Genomic DNA, 19866 nt, shown 5'->3' with positions numbered 1-19866 from the left:
TGAGAGATTCTGCTTACCAGATTATGATAAGCATTTGATGTATACTGTAATCACAGCAACAATTCAAGGTAATCTTATCTTTGTGTCTTGGATAAAATAGACTTAAAGGTGTACCATAACTCAGCCAAGGTCAACAGAGCCAGTAAGCAGCTGTGAAGCTCGCAATCAAGCCCAGGCCTGTCTTCAGCCATCCTACATAAGCGATAGATGTACCCTGCTCTACAGAGTTGGAGATGAACACCTAGGAGGACTACTCCATGCATGGACAGACTAAGATGCAGAGGACAGAGGCAGTACATCTGGGTTTGGAGAAGCAGGCTGGATTTTTTCAATTCAAAGATATAGGTAACATTTTACCTAGGCCTCTGTCTTAGTAATAACATGTATAATTTATTTGGGATTAACTTTGGCACAGGAGGGTCGAAAACTCTAAACTTTGATTTTAGTACTTGACAGATATTTTTCAATGAATGTTTTCAGGGTTTCACTATTTCACGGGGTGCTGGAAGACGACTTCCGAAAAGGACGCACAGTCTGATGTGGACATGATGCACATGTATCAAGAAAAAAATTTCACTTCAAAAACTGCCTAAAAATTTCCATGTGCAGCTCAGCATTTCATAGCAGAAGTACATTCCTCCTCCCCCTCAAATCCTCACGCCCTCATGGGAATTTCCCCAATACCAAGGGGCTTTATAATTTTTTCTTTATTTTAATTTCTATGATGACTAATGGCCCCAGGATTCAGACTGTTAGCCAAATAAGACAAACTCAATGAAAATAAGAGGCTGAGCTATGATGGCCCAAAGCTGCCCCTGTCTATGCTTCTAAGAGGACTCCTATTTGGTTTTGGTTCCATTTCTCTGGCCTCTCAGAGAGCCTGATTGTGTGAGTCAGTGGGTCCCAGATAAGTATTAATTTCCTGCTTAGGCCAGGGAAGCCAACCTCCCCAGCCCCTTCAGGTACGTCCAGGGTCCTTATGTGTGCTTCCCCCAAAACACCCACTGGAATGATGTGCCCTGCAGACCTTCCACAGTCCTCCCTTCAAGTATCAGCATTCCCTTTCTAACTTGCCTGTGCTCATCTTCCTTATACACATCAATTCAGCAGGTCCCCAAAATGTCACTTGAAACACGATTGTCCTGTTTTGGCTAACTGTTTTCTCTTGTGGTTATATGCCATTGAATGCTAATTAAATTATTTAACCCTGAGAAAACATTCTACTGTTCATGTCCTTACACAAAGAGAGTTGTACCAGTTCCTCTTGTACTGTATAACAAGGCCAGTGGTTATACCACATCCTTGGTTATGCTGCAAGGAATGAGAACAAAGGTCTCTGCTCAAAACCCTGAGGTTGGCACTTTCCTAAAGCATTTGGTTGAGTTTTTAAAACAGAGACTTAAAACACGACACACAAGAGATCTTCCACAGAAAAGAATTTCTCAGTGTTGAAGCTATTTTTAGAAAGTTTTAGATAAAGCACTTGACTTGAATCTGAAGGCTGGTGTCTCTTGTTATTTCGGTAGGCTTTTGAGATCATTTTAGAAGTCTCAATGAAAGGACCAAGAGGACCTTTTTAGAAGGAAGCCAGGTGGCTTTGCAAATAGAATCTCAGTAATAGCAGGAATGGAAGGCATGGTGTTTGGAATGTCAGACTCCCACAGAGCATGGGTTGGAGCAGTCACAAGAGTCTGAACCACTCACATTACTGGTGACTACAAATAGAGGCAGAGAAGGACCAGTAACCGGCAAAGAATGACAACCGTCTCTGAATCACTTTACTGTTGCTGCTGTCTTTTATTGGGCTTTTCCTGAATACACTATCCTTTCAAATACACAGTTGGGATAAGAATGCTTCAGGAATTTGGAATCTAATGATTCTCCTAATATTATTTCAATAAATAAGACAAGGTTTTCAAAAAGTGCCATCACCAACACAGATTAGTCCCAGGCCCCCACCCAGTGAAACCTACTCGTAGATGAGCCCTTCAGCTACTCTAGAGTCCAACAGGTGACTTCGGCAGAACAGGAAAAGAAAATCATGCTGCTCAACCTCATGACACATTCTTTTTCTTGACAGGATGTTCCTGTTACAGGACCCAATAACTTTGAGCAAGTTTTTGTATCTCTAGCCTCTCTGCCCTAACCTAAAGCAACCCTTGTCCTATAGAAGCCCTGACTTACCTGTCCCCATTCTCATCCTGCACTGCAGCGAGATGCCGCTGGACCGCCAGCAGCATCTTCACATCTCCCGTCACCGCGTAGTCGAAAAGGGCGTTGGCGTGCCGCTTGGCAAGCTGCATAGCCTTCTCCAGAAAGAGGTTATCTGCAAGACAATGACCACAGCACAGCTGAGTTTGCTACACTTGCTCCACGTGCAGGGCAGGCTCAAGGCCAGAACCATGAGCACTGGTGTTCTGACACCGACACACATTTTAATAAAAAATGCTCCTTTTAGCGCTTCTGGGTTGTGTTCACTAGAGAAAGCACAATTAGATACTGACTCACTGAAAAATACAGAGATTGACCTAAAAAATCTGTCTATGGCTTGATAGGGGGAAGAATTTAGGAATGTCTGTTATTTTAAGGAGAAAAATCAATGTGCATTATTTATTCTAAGGGCAACTGATCAATCCCCATGGTTGATTAGATTTGCCATGATTTTTCAATAATTAATTTCTTGGTAAAATGATCCTTCTCTGGAATCTTTAGCAACTACCTGTCTAGTTAATGTATTAAAAAACACAGGCAGGTAACTTTCAATCAGCCATTGGTGTTTTTATGAGATTTGTTCCCTTGAAGTCAATTTGCCAATTGTGATCTTTGGGCTCCAAACAGAACACATTAACCACTTTTTAAATGTCTCCTTGGCTAAACATGGTTCATACATTTTTAAAGGGGTATTACAAATAAAGGAAGAAGAAAGAATATGCAATAGTAGCCACCAAGCCCATATTTTCTTTCTTTCTCTTTACAGAGGTCTTTTGAGTACTATAAGAGGTGACCTAGAGTCACAACATAGCAAACAAGTTCTGTTTCAAAGGAAACACAGAAGTACTTTCCCACCGAATCCTACCTTTCAAAGAGGGCAACAGGACAAAAAGAAAAGTTCCATTTTCAGGCAAAGTTCCATCTAGTATGACCACAAGCTAGACACTAGAGAGGGGTGGCTAAAAGATGTGGAAACCATTCCCTATTATCTGTGCCAGAAGAGAAGCTGATGGTCTCTCCTGATCCCCCCAACCGGCACAATGACAATAGGAGGATGGACATGCTAATTTCTGTGCTTTAGGTTCACACAGAAAAAATGGGAATTCCAGTGTGAATAAAATGACCGACATCTGCTTTTCAAAAGGTGAGCACACAGAACTGGACAAGAACATAATAAGTATATTCAGGTTAACAGAAAAGAAACCTCCATTCTGAAGTCCGCTTGGTACCTAGACCCCTCCTTAGCCAGCACACACAGAGTGCTGCTCTGTGCACCCACCTACCCTGAAACGGAGAGTCCTCTTGCTTTACCCCCATGGTGCACGGCAGCATCACCTCCTCATTTCCGTCAATGGACATGCCCAGTTTATCTTGTTCTGTGGTTTTGATAATGTTCCCAGAAAGATTTACAATCTCTCTGCCACCACTCTTGCCACAATCTTCAGGATCACTTTTAGATACATCATTCATGGTTCCTAAGAGAAATGCAAAACCATCAGCCATTTCTCAGTAAAATTTGTTAATTAAGTTGTAATTCACTGTTTCAAAGTAGATCAGATAAAGGCAAGAAGCAAGTGAATTGCAAAGGGAAAATAAAAATCATAATTCGAGATCTTTTTAAAATTTTCATATCATAAATAATATTTTGTGGAGCTATTTTAAAAATAGCTTCTAAAAATATTTTTCAAGTATACTTCTAAAAACTTAGATCTCATTTAGTTTATCTATAAAGGAGAAAATTGCAATAAAGCTCTTCTGTGTATTTAAGTGAAATGAAAATTTTTAAAGTTCTTCAAAGGACAGCTCTTATTTTTTTTTTAAGGCAAGTTGCCAAGATGTGGTCTTGATTCGCATTCTTCAGTGTGGGAGGTCTCCCAGTGCTCTATTTCTAATCATAGTCTTTCTGGTACAAATTTGTTATCTGACAGGTTCTATGAGAGCACCTGGGGATTAAGGGCAGACCTAGTTCAAATTCTGATTCTGCCACTAATAGCCATGTACTTTCAGCGAGTGAATGAACATTTCTGAGCCTCAGCACCTTTCGTGTACAAAACGGAGATGCTAATATTTTCCTTATAGAGTATAAAGATCAGAGTTAAGGGAAACACTTATTCTATTTTATGGAATGAAATGTTGCCTGATTCCTGAATACAAAATAAAGTCAATTAAAAGCTAAAAAGAAAAGATTACAGTTAAGGCATATAAAAACACCTGGCCCAAAACAGGCATTTAATAAGTGGGAAGATTTATAGAATTACTTCTTCAGTGCATACACTAGTATGTAATTTTAATGTAAGTTAGGAACACATAGTATAACCACTGCTACTTAGGGAAAACCTTGATTGGAAAAGACCAAGCCCATAAAACTCAAAACGATTTCAAAAGTGTTATCACTTGAGGGAGAAAGACAGACAACAGGTAAGTGTTGTGGATCTTTTTCTAATGTTTGAACAGTCAAGTCTCTGTCAACTTCTCTGTAATGTTCCTTTCTTCTGCCCCCATTTATGCTACTTAAAAAGTAAATACATAAACGAATGTTAGAAACAGAATTTATACTCTCCGGAGGAAATAATAAGGTTTTTGGAAAAATATTTTCTAAAATTTTTTAAAAGATGATTTTGTTATTGTGATAAGTAATGATGAAAAAACATCCTTTTCAGCATTGACTTCTTCTCTTCCCCTGTTTTAAAGTACTACTTACCATGCTTCAGCCCAGCATTGGATTTAGTGGTTCCAGGGTGGAAGGTAATTCCACCGTATGTAGGAAATCCATAGTGCGGGAAGCCGTACCCTGGAATGGCAGGTAAAGCACATGTAAAACTCAGTGTTAGTCCCTTAGTGGAACACAGATTTTGGTGTGGGAGGATAGTGTGGTGCCCACAATGGAGCATCAGCTTAGAGTCTGTAAGACACACCAATGGGGCCTCTGAATTCCACTTTGGCAAAGTTAAATTTTGGCAGCTCTGGCAGTGTTCAGATTGGCACATGGAGGAGTTGATGCTGAGAATGTGTCCCTCTCCCTCCTGAAGGAGAAAGGCTACTGAGGAAGGGTCACACCAGACTCAGACTGTACAGAGAAGACGTTAAAACAAACTCAGGAGGAAAAAAACAAACAAAACAGAGAAAACCTACTGACGCCTCAGAGGAAAATGGCCACCACTGTCCATTCTTGTGCGTTTTGGGGGAGAGAATAAACTGGAAAAATTCAGGATTTTATGTTTTCAAATTTCTCTGTAACATAGTATATATAATCTACAATGTAGCCTATGTAGATATATAACATACATTGACAAATCAAGTATGTATTATATGGAATCTTTTTTGGGGGGTGGGTAATAGGGATTGAACTCAGGGCCTCTCGGCCACTGAGCCACATCCCCAGCCGTATTTTGTATTTTATTTAGAGACAGTGTCTGAGTTGTTTAGTGCCTTGCTTTTGATAAGGCTGGCTTTGAACTCACGATCCTCCTGCCGCAGCCTCCCGAGCTGCTGGGATTACAGGTATGTGCCACCACAACCAGCATAATATGGAATCTTTTAAATGTTTCTAAACAATACCAAGACAACTAGTACACTATAATATTTAGAGAGGTATCTTTCTGTAACTAGATGATTTTTTTTAAATTTAATTTTTTTGCTTTCTGGCAGTATAAGGCTTGAACTCAAGGCCTCACACAAGCTTGGCAAGCACTCTCCCACTGAGCTATATTCCAGCACTGGATGAATTTCTTTCTTCTTACAGTTTTTGGGAGATTCCACATATATATAGTAGTTTTTCTCTTATTCACAAGGGATAGGTTCTGAGATCCCCAGGGGATATTTGAACCAGGAATAATACTGAATGCTACATATACTACATTTTTTCCAATACATACATACCTATGACAAAGGTATGCAATTTGTTAGTTATTTTTTTAAATTAGGCACAGTAAAAGATCAACAATAGTAACAAAATATAATGCTGAGAATAATATATTGTAATAAAAGTTATGTGAATGTGGTTTCTCTCTTGAAAGTCAAGATAACTATTAGTATTTTTAGACTGAAGTTGACCACAGGTAACTGAAACCATGAGAAGTGAAACTGTGGATAAAGGGAGTCTGCACTGTAAGACAAACATGTGTTTTCTGAAAAATAAATTTACAGTTGTAGGGAAATTTTCATTAATTGAAACTCATGTACTTGATAATGCCACTGCCACTCAACCCACAGACCTGTTTAGAAACCCAGGGAAGGAAAACAGTAATCTCTCCAATTCGAGAAAGTTTTAAGAACAGGCTGTTTTTTACCTGGACCCGTACTTCCAGTGCTCCCTCCTCCACCGCCGCTACCGAACATGCCTCCACCTCCAGCCCCGGCACCACTGCCGCCGCCGAAACTATCCGAAAAATTGGGCATGAGCTTCTGCCGTTTCCTCTGCACTTCCTCTTTATCTGTATTTACAGGAAGAGAAACCAGAGGAGAAAAGATTGATTCAGTTCCACCACTAGCCACAGAAAGACTATTGATTCTCATGGTATTTTTAAACATCGTAAAGGGAAATAGAAAGCACTCAAGGAGGAAGAGATGCCAAATTTCAAGAAGCATTATATTTATTCCAATAGGTACGAAGAATGAGAACGGGCCTCGGAGAGACCACAGAGTAGTATACACCCAATTCCACTCTGCAAGCGACAGCTTCCTGAGTCCCCAGCATTGGTAAAATTGTGAGAGATTAGATTGCCCATCAAAGATTGAGATATCGAACATACGGGATACCAAAACATTACTGAACACATTTGGTCACACAAAATTATCACCCTATCCAGCTAACACACATTGTGCACTTACGGTGACCTAAATGCTGGGGATAAGGAGAGGCACAACATGTCTTTGGTGTCAAGAACCCTCCTCCCCAACATTAGTTTTGAGGTAGCTGGGGAGAGATTTAGCAAGACAGCACTCTAGTGGTTACATGGTAGATTCATGGTGCAGATTCATAGGACATCGACTAGGAGGAAGAAGATGAGGAGGATATTCTGGGAAGGGAATACGATGGGAACAGGGTAATGAAGGGAAAATGTGCCTGGGGTGCTTAGAGAACAAGATGTTTTTGGCTTAACTGAAAGGTTAGTATGAGGAATTCTTGAGGGGTAAGGCCATGCTGAGACGTATCTGGCGTATGAACCTAAAGTTCTTAATTCGCAGGTGGAAAAGCTAATGAATGTTTTTTGAGTGGGGAAATGATGTGTTTGGGCTTGTAGTTTTAGGAGATTCACCTGTCACTTGTGGACAGGGTTAGGAAAGGCTCAACCGAGGCAGGACAGTGCAGAGATAAGGTGGTGGAGACGTGTTCCTTAACGGTCACCATGATAACAGAAATGGGGGAGGATCCCAGAAACACACTGAGAGAGGCATCTGCAGGCGCTGGTGACTGATGGTACAGGGGTCCAGGAGTCTCAGAACACTCCTTGACCAACATGCAGGGACGGCCTCTGAGACCCTCGACGGTCCAGGTCTGGCTGCCATTTGGAACTCCTTTACTCATTCCTTGTGTGGTTCTCATTTTCTTCTGCTTCCCATCAGCTCCAATGCCCCTTCTGAGTTCTGTCACTGCCTTTGATGCCCACCTTTGTGTTCTTATTGTTTCTGTTTCTCTTTCTCTTCTGTAATTTTCCTACCTATACTTTGTTTTTCTCCCTTCTGTCTTTTGGGCTGAAGGAGTGAAGGAGGTTTTTCTTAGTTTACATTAAAAAAAGAAAAAAAAACAGTCAATGTGTTTTAGTCAGCTTTTTTCAGTCAGCTTCCCAATACTTAAGAACTGTCCTATTTCTGATGCTTCGGTGTCAGTTTTTTTTTGCTCATTTCTAATTCTGTGGTTGTTTCAATCATCTCAAGGCTGGATGGAGGCTGCTGTTTACTGATTATCTCATGATCATCTCACTGCAGTTGAAAGACAGAGCAGAAGAAAGTAGGGTACAAAGTGCACTGAATAGTTTAAAAACTGAGTATGCCCCTACTTTTCAGGAAGAGAAAGGCCAAGGTGGGTGAATTTTTAGAAAAATAAGCTCCCATTTGAAGGGAATAAAATTTAACAACTTCCTTATCCAAGAATTATGGACAGATTTGTAAAATTTCCCCATCCATTATACCATAACTAATTAATAGCTGTATTTATGGTTTTTTAATCATATAAACTATTGATCTCACATAGAAAATTACTCCACTGTATAAGTATGAAATACAAGAGGAGAGCAGGCAACTTATTCATCTTTGGGAATAACTGTTATTTATTGACCTGATTTCCAGCAAAGACATTGGTCAGTATTTTCTATGAACTCTTTGCCTTTTAAAGTAGATATGCTCACTGCTTATATTTCACTGTACAATGGGAATTTTTTAAAAGATTTTTTTATTTGTTCTTTTTAGATACACATGACAGAAGAGTATATTTTGACATATTATACATACATGGAATGTAACTTATTCTAGTTAGGATCCCATTCTTGTGGTTGTACATGATGTGGAGTTTCACTGGTTATGTATTCGTACGGAAACATGGGAAAGTTATGTCTGATTCTACAATGGGAAGTTTTAAGAAACAATTCTAAAAATATTAGCTGTACTATAGCCAGTATGATTCCAATGACAAGAAACCAATTCAGAAAATCCTGTGAGACACTCTTTAAAAAAGAAGCTAAAGATCAGAATCTCCACAGAATGGAGTGTGGAAATGTTCGCACTTGGTGAAAGTATGACAGCACCCTTGTGGACTGCCTTTGACAGTGGCACCAGGGAATGAAAGAGCGACCTACTCCAGAGGGACCAAGTGGCTACCACCATAGATTTCTCCTTTCACAGAAGAGAAAACTGAAGCCGCAGTGGTTAAGTGATTTGTCTGAAGTCAGGACAGAGTGAAATCAGATCTGAAGTCTAGTGATCTTTTATTATATTTGACTGCCATTCTCTGGGAAACACTCCAAAATAGCTTTGTGGTAACAACTGATTAATAATCAATGATTTTAGAGAGTGGTTCATGATTTTAGATCATAGTTTAATTATACAGATAAAATTTTAGCTCTACCTCCTTTTCCTGTTTATGTGCTCTAAGAGTACCTCATCCTCACTTTTTGGGTTCTAGTTTACCGGTCAAGATGCCTGCATTTACTCTAACCAGACCTTTCCTAACTTAAAGACGATGATTCTATTTCTTCCTAATCTCCATCTTTTTAGACTGACAGGTCACTGTGGTCTTTCTCTGCCTTCATATAGCAGTTCCTCAACTATGTTCTTCCCTTGCCAATCATCCTTCTTTTGATTATTGTAACTGTGTCTCCCGAACCCAACCTTCTCCATGAAGTTTTTGTAAGGTGTAAAGCCAATGACCACAGAGGACACAGAGTTCAGGGTTGGATGATTCTATATAGTGAAAGGACAATGTTTTATGATCTAGTGTCTTACTTGATGGCACCCAACATATTACTGGCCCTTTGCATCAGTTGGCAACTTGCCTGGCCAATCAAGAAGTCAGCCCACAGACAGTTAATGTGTATCTAGTATATGTGACAAATGCTTTGTTGGATGTTAGAGACATAACAGTGAACACAAACACCAAGTCTCTGTACTGAAGAAGATTCTTCCCACTAGGAATGGGAAGAAGACAAGAGACAAGTAGATAAGACAAGTTTACATACTGATAGAAATAATTAAGAATATATCATTAGATAAGAGGGAGTGACTACAGGGACTGGGGTAATGACAGGTGTGTTTAATGACTTCTGGGAATTGTAAATAATGACTCTGTTGGTTGTACAGTTTGGATGCATGTAACCTGGCAAGGTTATTTCTCCTTTGGCCTACTCTCTTGGGTTTCTACTATAACTCTGAAGATTTTATAAAATAAGACTGTTAGACTTAATAAGACAGTTTTTCTTTCTTTCTTTTTTTTTTTTTTTTTTTTTTTTTTTGTACCAGGGATTGAACACAGGGGCACTAAACCCCTTTTTATATTGTATTTAGAAACAGAGTCTTGCTGAGTTGCTTAGGACTTCACTAATTTGCTGAGGCTGGCTTTGAACTTGCAATCCTCCTGCCTCAGCCTCCTGAGCCACTGGGATTACAGGCATGTGCCACTGTGCCCAGCCAAGACAGTTCTAATAATTACTCAATTACATACATGTTGGCCATTTCTTCCTTTGGAGCTCAATGGCTAATTCTCCCTTTCCCATATGGTTCTTAAAATGGTTGTACTGTATGGAGTTTGAATCACTGTTAGCCTCTAAGGTGAGTGCCTGAAACACAGATACAATTTTGAACTTTCAGGAGACAACTCTCTAAACCTACTATGAACAGTCTGAACATGCCCTTGCTACAGCACACTTTCTTGATGTACAAACACCACTGCAAAAGGTAGACAGGTAGTCTAGAAACTAAGTTCGGCTTTGACTATTTCTAGGCTCCTATTTCTTTTTTTGTGTCTACTTTAGAAGAAGGGTGTTTCAACCAAAATGGCGATTTTCACAGTTCTTGTGTAGGTGGAAGCATTCAGAAGGCTTTAGGCAGTGCCTGAAGGTGGGGAAGAGAGAAGAGGCAGGAGAACCTCCAGGAGAGGCCAAGAGGTGGCCTCCTGCCCTATTCTCTGGTGCCCATCTGGCCTGGACACTGGGATTCCCCACGATATCTCATGTGAAGTTAAAGGAGGCTCTTGTGCTGGCCATGCTGGCTGACCCCCTGCCCCGAGTGCACTGCCAGTCTGACCAAGCAGCGGCGAGGTCACAGCCTCAGAAAGAAACACGAACTCAGAGTAGAATTTAAAAAATGCTCTGCCTCAGCGTGAGTTCTAGGAAAGGAAAGCCCTCTTCATAGATCACCCTCATGATCTGCTATCACAGGATCCAACATCGTGTGGCTTGCTGCTGCTGCATCTTTGTGGTTTCCAACCTCAGCCGGGACCTGGGTGCTGAATACCTGACCTCCCTCTCCAGTCTCACTCGCATCTAATCCAGAGGTTTCTGATTTTATTGTACCCCAGACCCTTATGCAGTCTGGCAGAGTGTAGGGACATCTCAGAATCATGGTTTTCAATATGTAATATACAAAATAAGGGGAAAAGAAAAGTGTTCTTTTTATTTAACTTTATTGAAGTTAATATAGTTAGTTTCTCCACAGGAGTCAGTGCAATTGGATTAAGAAATGCCTCTGAATAACTCTCCATTTTGGTGCCGGTCCTATCTCATCTCAAGATGCTTCTGAATGCTGAACCTCCCATGCTGCCCTTTCTTGAATTCCATTCCTGCCTTTTGAGCAGCCTATAAGGATTCTGCAGTCGAACTTCCACAGAAACCTAATGGTACATGTTTTAAGCTGAACTTCTCTTTTCCGCCCAAACCTACTTTTTCTCCCTTGTTCCTTTCATCTAGTAACCATGATATAAGCTTCCTAGTCTGGAAATCCTAGAATCATCTATGACTCCTGAATCTTCCCTCTCTTTCCCAGCTCACCCAACATCCAGGTCCTCTTGACGCCATTGCCACATTGTCGACTGGATCCACCCCTCCTTTTACACCTGAACACAGACACCTTTGCTAACCTCACCGTTGCTCACTTGGATTCTTGCATTACTCTTCTGACTCACTGTCTGACTCCCAGACAGCGCCCTCAGTGTTGACTCAGACAAGTCAGGGCCATCATTCCAACACAGGTGGGCCTGCCCATCCCTCTGCAGAATCAAGGCAAAATTCTTCAGCTGCCACTCACAGCACCCTCCAGCCCAGCCCTGGCCTCCTGCACTTGCCTTGGCCTTCAGCGGTCCACCTCAGCACTGTAATGGCCACTTCTCTCTGAACAGACGCAAACTGTCACACCACTGTACTTGAGTACCTCCAGCGTCCTAAATCTAGGAAACTTCTGAGTTCTGTTTTCTTGGACTATATTTCAAATTCTATTCCGAATGCTACCTCCTGAAAGAGGCCTTCTCTTTGGAGGCTTCTTCAGAGTGAAGGTATCAAGGGCTGTCTCCTCCCCACTCTTCCCTGCTTCTGGAGATGCTTCACTTTGGGTACTTACTAAAAATCATACTTTGCAAAATAAATTTAATTAAGACTATTCTGACCCTTTCTTGAAGTTTTTTTTTCTGTGTGTGTGTGTGTGTGTGTGTGTAAAAGAAAGGTGCCTTATTCATTTTATAGTCCTGTGTACACAGTGGCCGAGTTTTCTGCTCCATGATCTGGGGCTGGTTGTCTCAGTGGCTGATTCTCCCTAACAGCAAGACTTATTTTCTCATCTCAACTGTATGAAACCTGAGTTACTCAATAAATAGTGGATTCCCAAATTCAAAGACCAACTCTCAAGTGCCAGTATATCATGCAAGTTTTTAAAAAATACTTTCTTTTAGTTGTTGATAGACCTTTATTTTTTATTTATTTATATGTGGTGCTGAGAATTGAACCCAGTGCCTCACACATGCTAGGCAAGTGCGCTAGCACTGAGCCCCAGCCCCAGCCCTCATGCAAGTTTGATGGAGAAAACATTATTTTTAAGTTGGACTAATTCCATGACCTGAAAAATAGTACATTACCTACCCGTCTCTTCTCTAAAAGATAAGTGCCACGGATGCAGGGACTGGTTTCTAGGAAGCTGGTCAAAGGAAGCGACCAGCCAATCTTTTCTAATTAGCTTGTCCTCTAATCAAGCATGGGAGTCTGAACACCTTAGTTACCTTTGATTTCAGGGTAGTAGAGAAAAGGTTTTGGTTCACTAGTTTCCAAATCAGATTTTCTCCGAAGCTGGACAAAGACAGAGGCTGGCTTTGTAATGTTGACATCTTTATACTTTGGAGTTTTGAAGACGATGGCGAACTGCAGGATACAAAGATCCAAATGTTGGTTTGGAAGTACATTTTTTTTCTTAGAAACCCTGTACATTAAACACATTCCTTATGCTTTTATTTATACCCAGCGCTTAAACAAAGTATGTTAAAAAACACAGCACCCTGGAGAAAAAGTTCAAAACTCAGTGTTCAATACACACACATTTTTATTACACTGTCACTGTGAAATTGAAGTAAAACACTGTGACAACAGATTGCACATCTCTATTATTTCAATTTATTCATATTTCAAATGTCTTCTAGTCATAAATGTCATATATACAAAATTCATTGCATCACTTCTTTATTCTCTTTCAAATCAGCCTCAAAAGATTCCAAAACCATTTAAAAGCAATGTCAGAAAAGTTGGGTGTGGAAAAAGTTGAAGCAAAGGGTCTTACTAATCAGCCTGCAGTGTGGCTGGTGAGAGGGAGGAAACCAACCCTATGTTCAGGAGACATCATAGAACATTAATTCCTCTGGTGGCGTTGGAATAGTTAGGCATTTTAACATTTTTTAGTTTGATTTTTTTTTTTTACAATGTGAAATATTCATAGGAATCAAGACTTTACAAAATATAAAAGGCATACACAATGGTATACATTGATAATCTTCCTTGCCATCCCTGTTCCTCTTCCACACAATTCCTAAGAATGCCAGCCCCCAGAGACATGCACACTTATTAGTTTCTTACATCCCCATCCAGAGTTTGTGCATATCCATATTTGAGCACAGAACCACTTTTACATACACTTTGTTCTACACCTGTCCTTTAAGGGATTTTACATTTGTATCTTTGGGATCTTTCTAACTTAATACACAGGGTTCTCATTTCCTGTATTGGCTATATAATATTTCACCACATGGAATGCCCCATAATTTATTTAACTAGTCACTTCCTGATTAACATTAGGATTGTTCCCAACTTTTAATGAAGATAGTATTTCTCAATCACTCATAAGAAGGAGTATAATCCTGAGGATGGGGACTTAGAATTTTTATCCTCTGGTTATATAACTAGTTATCTCTGGGAAATCTTCATTATCAGGGAGGCATCAGCCTCTACTAGAAGATCACTCCTGTCTATACTCAGCACAGTACCTTCTTAACACGTCTCACCCTAATCACTTCAATAGAATACCTAAACATTTCCACTGAAGGACTGAGAGCCACTGCCTTATGGGACAGAGGCTCAGACACCAAATGAAATGCCTTGCCTGTGTCTCAGAACCAAAGGTCTAGTAGAAACTTCTCCATAATTCTATGATAGGTTAGTTTTCTGCATAACCCACAAGAGTCTTAAAAATAGTACTGTTTCACAGATGTAAACACTTGCGTTTTTCCATTTTCATATATGGAAATGAAATACTGAAAGTCAACAAGGCATAAAATGTAGAACAATAACAATAGTAATAATCTACTTACTTGTCTATGAACATCTGTGGGGGAAAAATCTCCAAATCCTTCCCAAACTCCACCATTTTCCTCCTCTTCATAAAACCGAATCTGGATATCATCTGTAAATAGTCACATTCAGGTGTAATTGCAAATAATGTAATAATATTTTAAAACATGCTGAAAAATAAAGCTGATTTAACCTACTGTATACTTAAACAGTAATTAATATAAATAGGTTTTGACTCATTTAAAATTTTCTCAAGTTGCTGACTTTTTATTCAATGGTAGAATATTAGATTTACCTAATCAATCTGAGTTTTCTCTTAATCAGTGTTTGACTTTCCCACTTTTTTGTCTTTAAACCAAATCATTCCTTGAGAAACATGGAGAATGATAGTAGAAGAATATCAGAATCTCTAAATGTGGTTCAACTCAATATACAGATGTACATAATAATAATTAACTTGTATGTTTTACTATATGGCAGATGCTGTTCTAAGTATTTTATACATAAATATTATTCACTTAATCTTCCCAAAACCCTGTGATGTAGGCGTACTGTTATTATTCTCATTTTGCAGAAAAGAAAAGGGTCCAGAGAGTTTTTCAAGTAACGTACCCAAGATTGAACAGTAAGTGGATGAAGAAGCCAGGATCTGAAACAGACATCGTAGTTCCAGAGTACAGGCTCTTAAACACTACTGTGCTACCTCCCTATAATACTTTATCAGTCCATATTGAGTAACTGGTCAAAGTACTGTGATGGTCAGGTCCTTTGTGATTAAATTAGACTAAATTTCATACTCTAGACATAAGCTCCATTTCAGCAATAACATGATAATCTATACAGGTTGGCATCTCCCTAGCTTCAGTTCTCATTTTGTAGGAAGGATTGACTAATGAAACTAAGTTTCTATTTCTATTTTAATACAATTTTAGAAATACTAGAGTTGGATAAAACATCTCATGGGCTCCTGGTTCAGTCCTATGCTATCCTGGGCCCAGTTATTCAGCTCCTCTATGCCAAGTATAGGACTTCTCTTACGAAGATGTCCCAATGCAAAGACCACGATTAAGAAATACAGTAGCAAATAAAGGTACTAGAATTGCATTTACTCATGTGCACACCCTCAGGAATCTGGAAAGGAGTATTACTTTACTCATTGGAGTGGCTGGAAGAAGGAACTGTAAGCAGAGAAAGTGCAAACATTTTTTTTTAATATCTTTATTTTTATTTGTTTATTTTTATGTGGTGCTGGGGACTGAACCCAGGGCCTCACACATGCGAGGCAAGCACTCTACCACTGTGCTACAACACCAGCCCATTGTGCAAACATTTTTTGAAAATAAAGAATATATATATTTACTTTATAATCTGATCCCATTTCTTCTGGCATTTAACCTCAAATGTGAATTTTTTTGAAAACCTATAATTCCTTTACTTAAGGTCCGTTTCCTGTTATATATTACTTTGAAAATGTCTGCTTTGTATAAGTGGGGTTTTCTTGTTTTTGTTTTAATAATGTCAGGGATCAAACCCAAGTCTTCATGCATCATAGTCAAGTGCTCTACCTAACCTAAGAGGTATCTCCACAGCCCTTTTTACTTTGAGACAGGTCTTTTTATGTTACTGAGGCTGGCCTTCAACTTGTGATCTTTCTTCCTTAGACCCCTGAGTAGCTGGGATTAAGGAGTGAGCCATTGTTCCTGGCTTCCATTTACCATTTTATTTTTAAAAATGAGTAAATTTTGAGCAAATAACATGGAATCAACAATTTTACATCACGTAAAACTTAACATTTATTCTCTGCATGTGTCTGTACATGGGCTATTATTCATTTATTTGAGTCTAACCAAGTACAGAGAGCAAAGCTTAGAGCATAAAATTACGGAGAGTCACTAGTTACAAATATCATTATTTTTTAAATTTCTCTATTTCTTTGGGAAATTTTAAAATGAATTATTTGGTTTGGCTTTAAAATATAACACAGACAATTTATACCCGGGAAATATGGAATGTGCACAAGTTTTTAAGAGTTCTATGGAAAAGAGGGGATATTTCTATTCTGTTGCTGAAAAGTGACTGATATACACTGAGAAAATTATATTCCACATCTTGAAATCGAAGTGTATGCTTACCTTTCTGAACTTTGTCACAGAGAAGATAAATTTCTTCCCCTCCAGTTACACATCCAGCTGTCCTGTCCATTCTTACAATTTTCAAATTGGATGCATTGGGGGCTTCTGTTCAAAGGGGGAAAAAATAATAGACTTCAAGATTTATTCTCAGCTTCAAAGTCTAATCCCCTCTGAAGGAAGCTGCGCTTACCACACATTACCTGAGCAAAGTTCACATAGACGCTTCACTCCTATCACTTTAACAAAGATACAGATAAAACAAGAATGGCTTCCAAGGTCCTCAGAGCCCCTCTGGGGCATGGGCCATTCATTATCACTAAAACAGGTGAGGTAGAAAGGAATAGATGAGGTGGATTAGATGATGGTACCTGTTCTCCTTCTAGCACAGAGATCGATACAGAAAGAGAAAGAGCTTTTATAATGTTTCAGGAAGTACCAAGCCAACGGATGGCTGGAATTTCAATTAGGGGAAGATTACAACCCCAAACTTGTTTCCATGCTAAGGCTATCCCATTTATTAAAGTCCTAAAATTCTTAGGAAAAATACAGTTTTTTTTCTTGAACTACTGATTAATTTTTATTCTACAAAAAGAAAAAAAAAAAGGAGATGTTGTAGTATTTCCTTTCCCCAAACTAAATTAGAATTTCTGTGTGGTTAGGGGGCAAAAGTTTCATGTGGTAATACTGTAAAGCTTCCTTTTTTTTTTTTACTTCAACAGCTGCATTTTAAGGTGACCTGTGATATATATGTCTGTATCATTTTGTAAACCTTTCACTTCCCTTCAATCTTATTTAAATTAGAGAAATCAGTTAGCTGTTGTACTTTAGCATGGAGTTTTCTTCCAATACCAAACTCCATATAAGAAGCCCAAGTACTGCATTTGCAGGTTCTCTGGAAATATCTGTTTAATAAATCCCATGCATACCAAACAATAAAGTTGCATGGTGAATGCTAAAGACCACCATGAAACTTTTTAAAATTGAAGGCACATACTATCTACACTATTCATTCTATTAATCTGAAGTTCCTATCTTGGTAATGTTTAGTAACCATGTGGGAATGAAGATGGACAAGAATAATAGTTGTCTTCTATTAACATCTTTTCAGAGCCTCCAAGAAAACATATCAAGATACTTTTTCCCTTCTAAGAGCACCAACAGTCTATCCTTGAGTAATGCGTTCATAGACGAGAGACTTGTAAGAGTCTATCATGCACATCTGAGGAAAGATAACTACATTTATTGAGCATTTCTTAAAAATACTGAGTGGAGACATAAGCTAGACCGCAGTGCTCACATTTGGTAGATGTTACAACTCAAGGGTCAAAGTGATTAAGTTACTTTCCATACAGCTCAGAGCTGGCTACTAAGTGGTAGGGCAGGGCTGGAAGCCTGTTTTGACACTGTTATCGAGCTGCGTCCTGTTAGAAGCCAACTACTCACTGCTGTCATAGATGGCGTCTGACACCACGGGTTCCAGGCGCCTGGTGAAGCTGCCGGTGCTGTCGGGAAGAAAAGCTGTAAACATGAGCCGCACCACGCTGAGGTCCATCTCCTTAGTCTGCTGAAGAGCCGCCTGGCGGATGAGCTCCTTTTCCCGATCTAGAATCATACAGCATAGCCGTTCATGCCGAAGGACAGCGGACAGTGTGGGCTTTTACAACAGCTTTTATAAAGCCCAAAGAATGGGACCTTAAAAACCTATTTTTTTTGAAATTCTTTATATTATTAGTAAACATTTTTAAGTAGTCTCAGTTATGTCATCTAAATTAAAGTTATCAAAATAAGATATGAATTTTTTTCTGGATTTTGGTAAAAATTGTTTTCCATGTATCATCAGACTGCCTCTCTTCTCCTGTCCTCCCTCATTCTGCCTTCCTTCAACAAGAGTCAAAGGCACAAAGATTGTGATGAAGTGGGATCTAATAATTCTATTATGCCCCTGCTATATGGAGAAATGTGAAAAACAATTGTTCCAAAAGTTCATTAAGCACAGGGACTGTGCTCCTTTCATAGAGGCTAGCACAGGGCCTGGCACATAGGTGCTCAAGAAATACTTGGGAAGAAACCAAATGACTTGATCACATTTGCTCTTTTCCTCCTCATGACGTTTACACCCTGATGGATAAAGTCACATTTAATTTATAGTATCATAAAAGGGAATAGTTCAAGTGATAAGTACTACCAGAGAGCTACAGAGGAGTGACGTGGAATTCTGAGGGAGGAGAGTTCAGAGGCTTTGAAGCAGAAAGAAGAGAAGGGATCTTGAAGGGATGAAAGAATTTGAACATGTGAAGACTGTGGATAAGAGCATTTCAGGAAGAAAGGACAGCAAGAGTAGAAAGAATGTGCCAACTCTGGGAAGTGAGAAATCTTGGTTCTTCTATGGAGCGGTTCTGTTTGACAGCAAAGGGTAGAGTGGGACACAAGAGTCAGAAATGCAGATGGGGGGGCCAGCATTTGGGAGGCCTAAGATGGCAGCTTGCAGAATAGATTTTTTAGGCAATGGGGAGATGCCAAGTAATGGTGAGTTGCAGGGTTTAGTGAGATCTATCCCGCCACAGGGTGTAAACTGGACTAGAAGTGGAGGGACAGAGACCAGGGAGAAGACTCTCACTGAAGCCATGAAAGTGGGGTATGGAGTGGAATGCCAGGGAGCACAGCGAAGAGCTGGAGCAGGGACTGAAGAGGCAGCACAAGTGAGAAGGAGACCAAGATGAGGTGCAACCTCAGAGGCTGGGTAGCAGAAGACAGAAATGCTTAGTAGAGAAATGACCTTCAGTTCTGGGATTACATGAGCACGAGATGATGACAGGAGGGCCAAACTAAAGGACAAAATGGGCCGGGTGTGGTGGCACACACCTGTAATCCCAGCAGCCTGGGAAGCTGAGGCAGGAGAATTGCAAGTTCAAAGCCAACCTCAGCAACTTAGCAAGGCTCTGAGCAACTCAGCAAGACCCAGTCTCTAAATAAAATACAAAATGTGCTGGGGATGTGGCTCAGTGGTTAAGTGCCCCTGCGTTCAATCCCTAATACAAAAAAAAAAAAAGACTCCCCCCACAAAACAAACAACAACAACAACAAGCCAAACCAAGCAGAAAAAAACAACAATCCCTGAAGGACAAAATGTAAAACAGAAATGGGTCATGTGATGGGACAGGGAATAAAGTTCAAAGACACATTCTGACTATAGGCAGAAAAATAGAAAATCATTTCATTATTATGATAAAAATAATACTTGATGTTTTCCTTACAATAAACAAGATGGGGGG

At 39.7% G+C, this 19866-nt stretch overlaps 1 protein-coding gene across 2 annotated transcripts in view; it reads right to left on the bottom strand.

Moving 5' to 3' along the window:
- The window catches only part of Nfkb1 (nuclear factor kappa B subunit 1), a 115019-nt gene that overhangs the window by 16635 nt on the left and 78518 nt on the right, over positions 1-19866 (bottom strand). For both annotated transcript variants that reach the window (XM_015484602.2, XM_015484603.2), the window contains exons 8-15: positions 18038-18196; positions 16595-16699; positions 14483-14574; positions 12908-13046; positions 6501-6644; positions 4913-5002; positions 3495-3686; positions 2185-2326 (exon numbers count right to left, since the gene is read on the bottom strand). In XM_015484602.2, coding sequence (XP_015340088.1) covers positions 2185-2326; positions 3495-3686; positions 4913-5002; positions 6501-6644; positions 12908-13046; positions 14483-14574; positions 16595-16699; positions 18038-18196 — 1063 coding nt within the window. The remainder of the gene's footprint in view (positions 1-2184; positions 2327-3494; positions 3687-4912; positions 5003-6500; positions 6645-12907; positions 13047-14482; positions 14575-16594; positions 16700-18037; positions 18197-19866) is intronic.

Source organism: Marmota marmota, unplaced genomic scaffold, assembly GCF_001458135.2.
Source record: "Marmota marmota marmota unplaced genomic scaffold, marMar, whole genome shotgun sequence".
NCBI classification, from domain to species: domain Eukaryota; kingdom Metazoa; phylum Chordata; class Mammalia; order Rodentia; family Sciuridae; genus Marmota; species Marmota marmota.
This window is presented reverse-complemented; position numbering and strand designations above follow the sequence as displayed.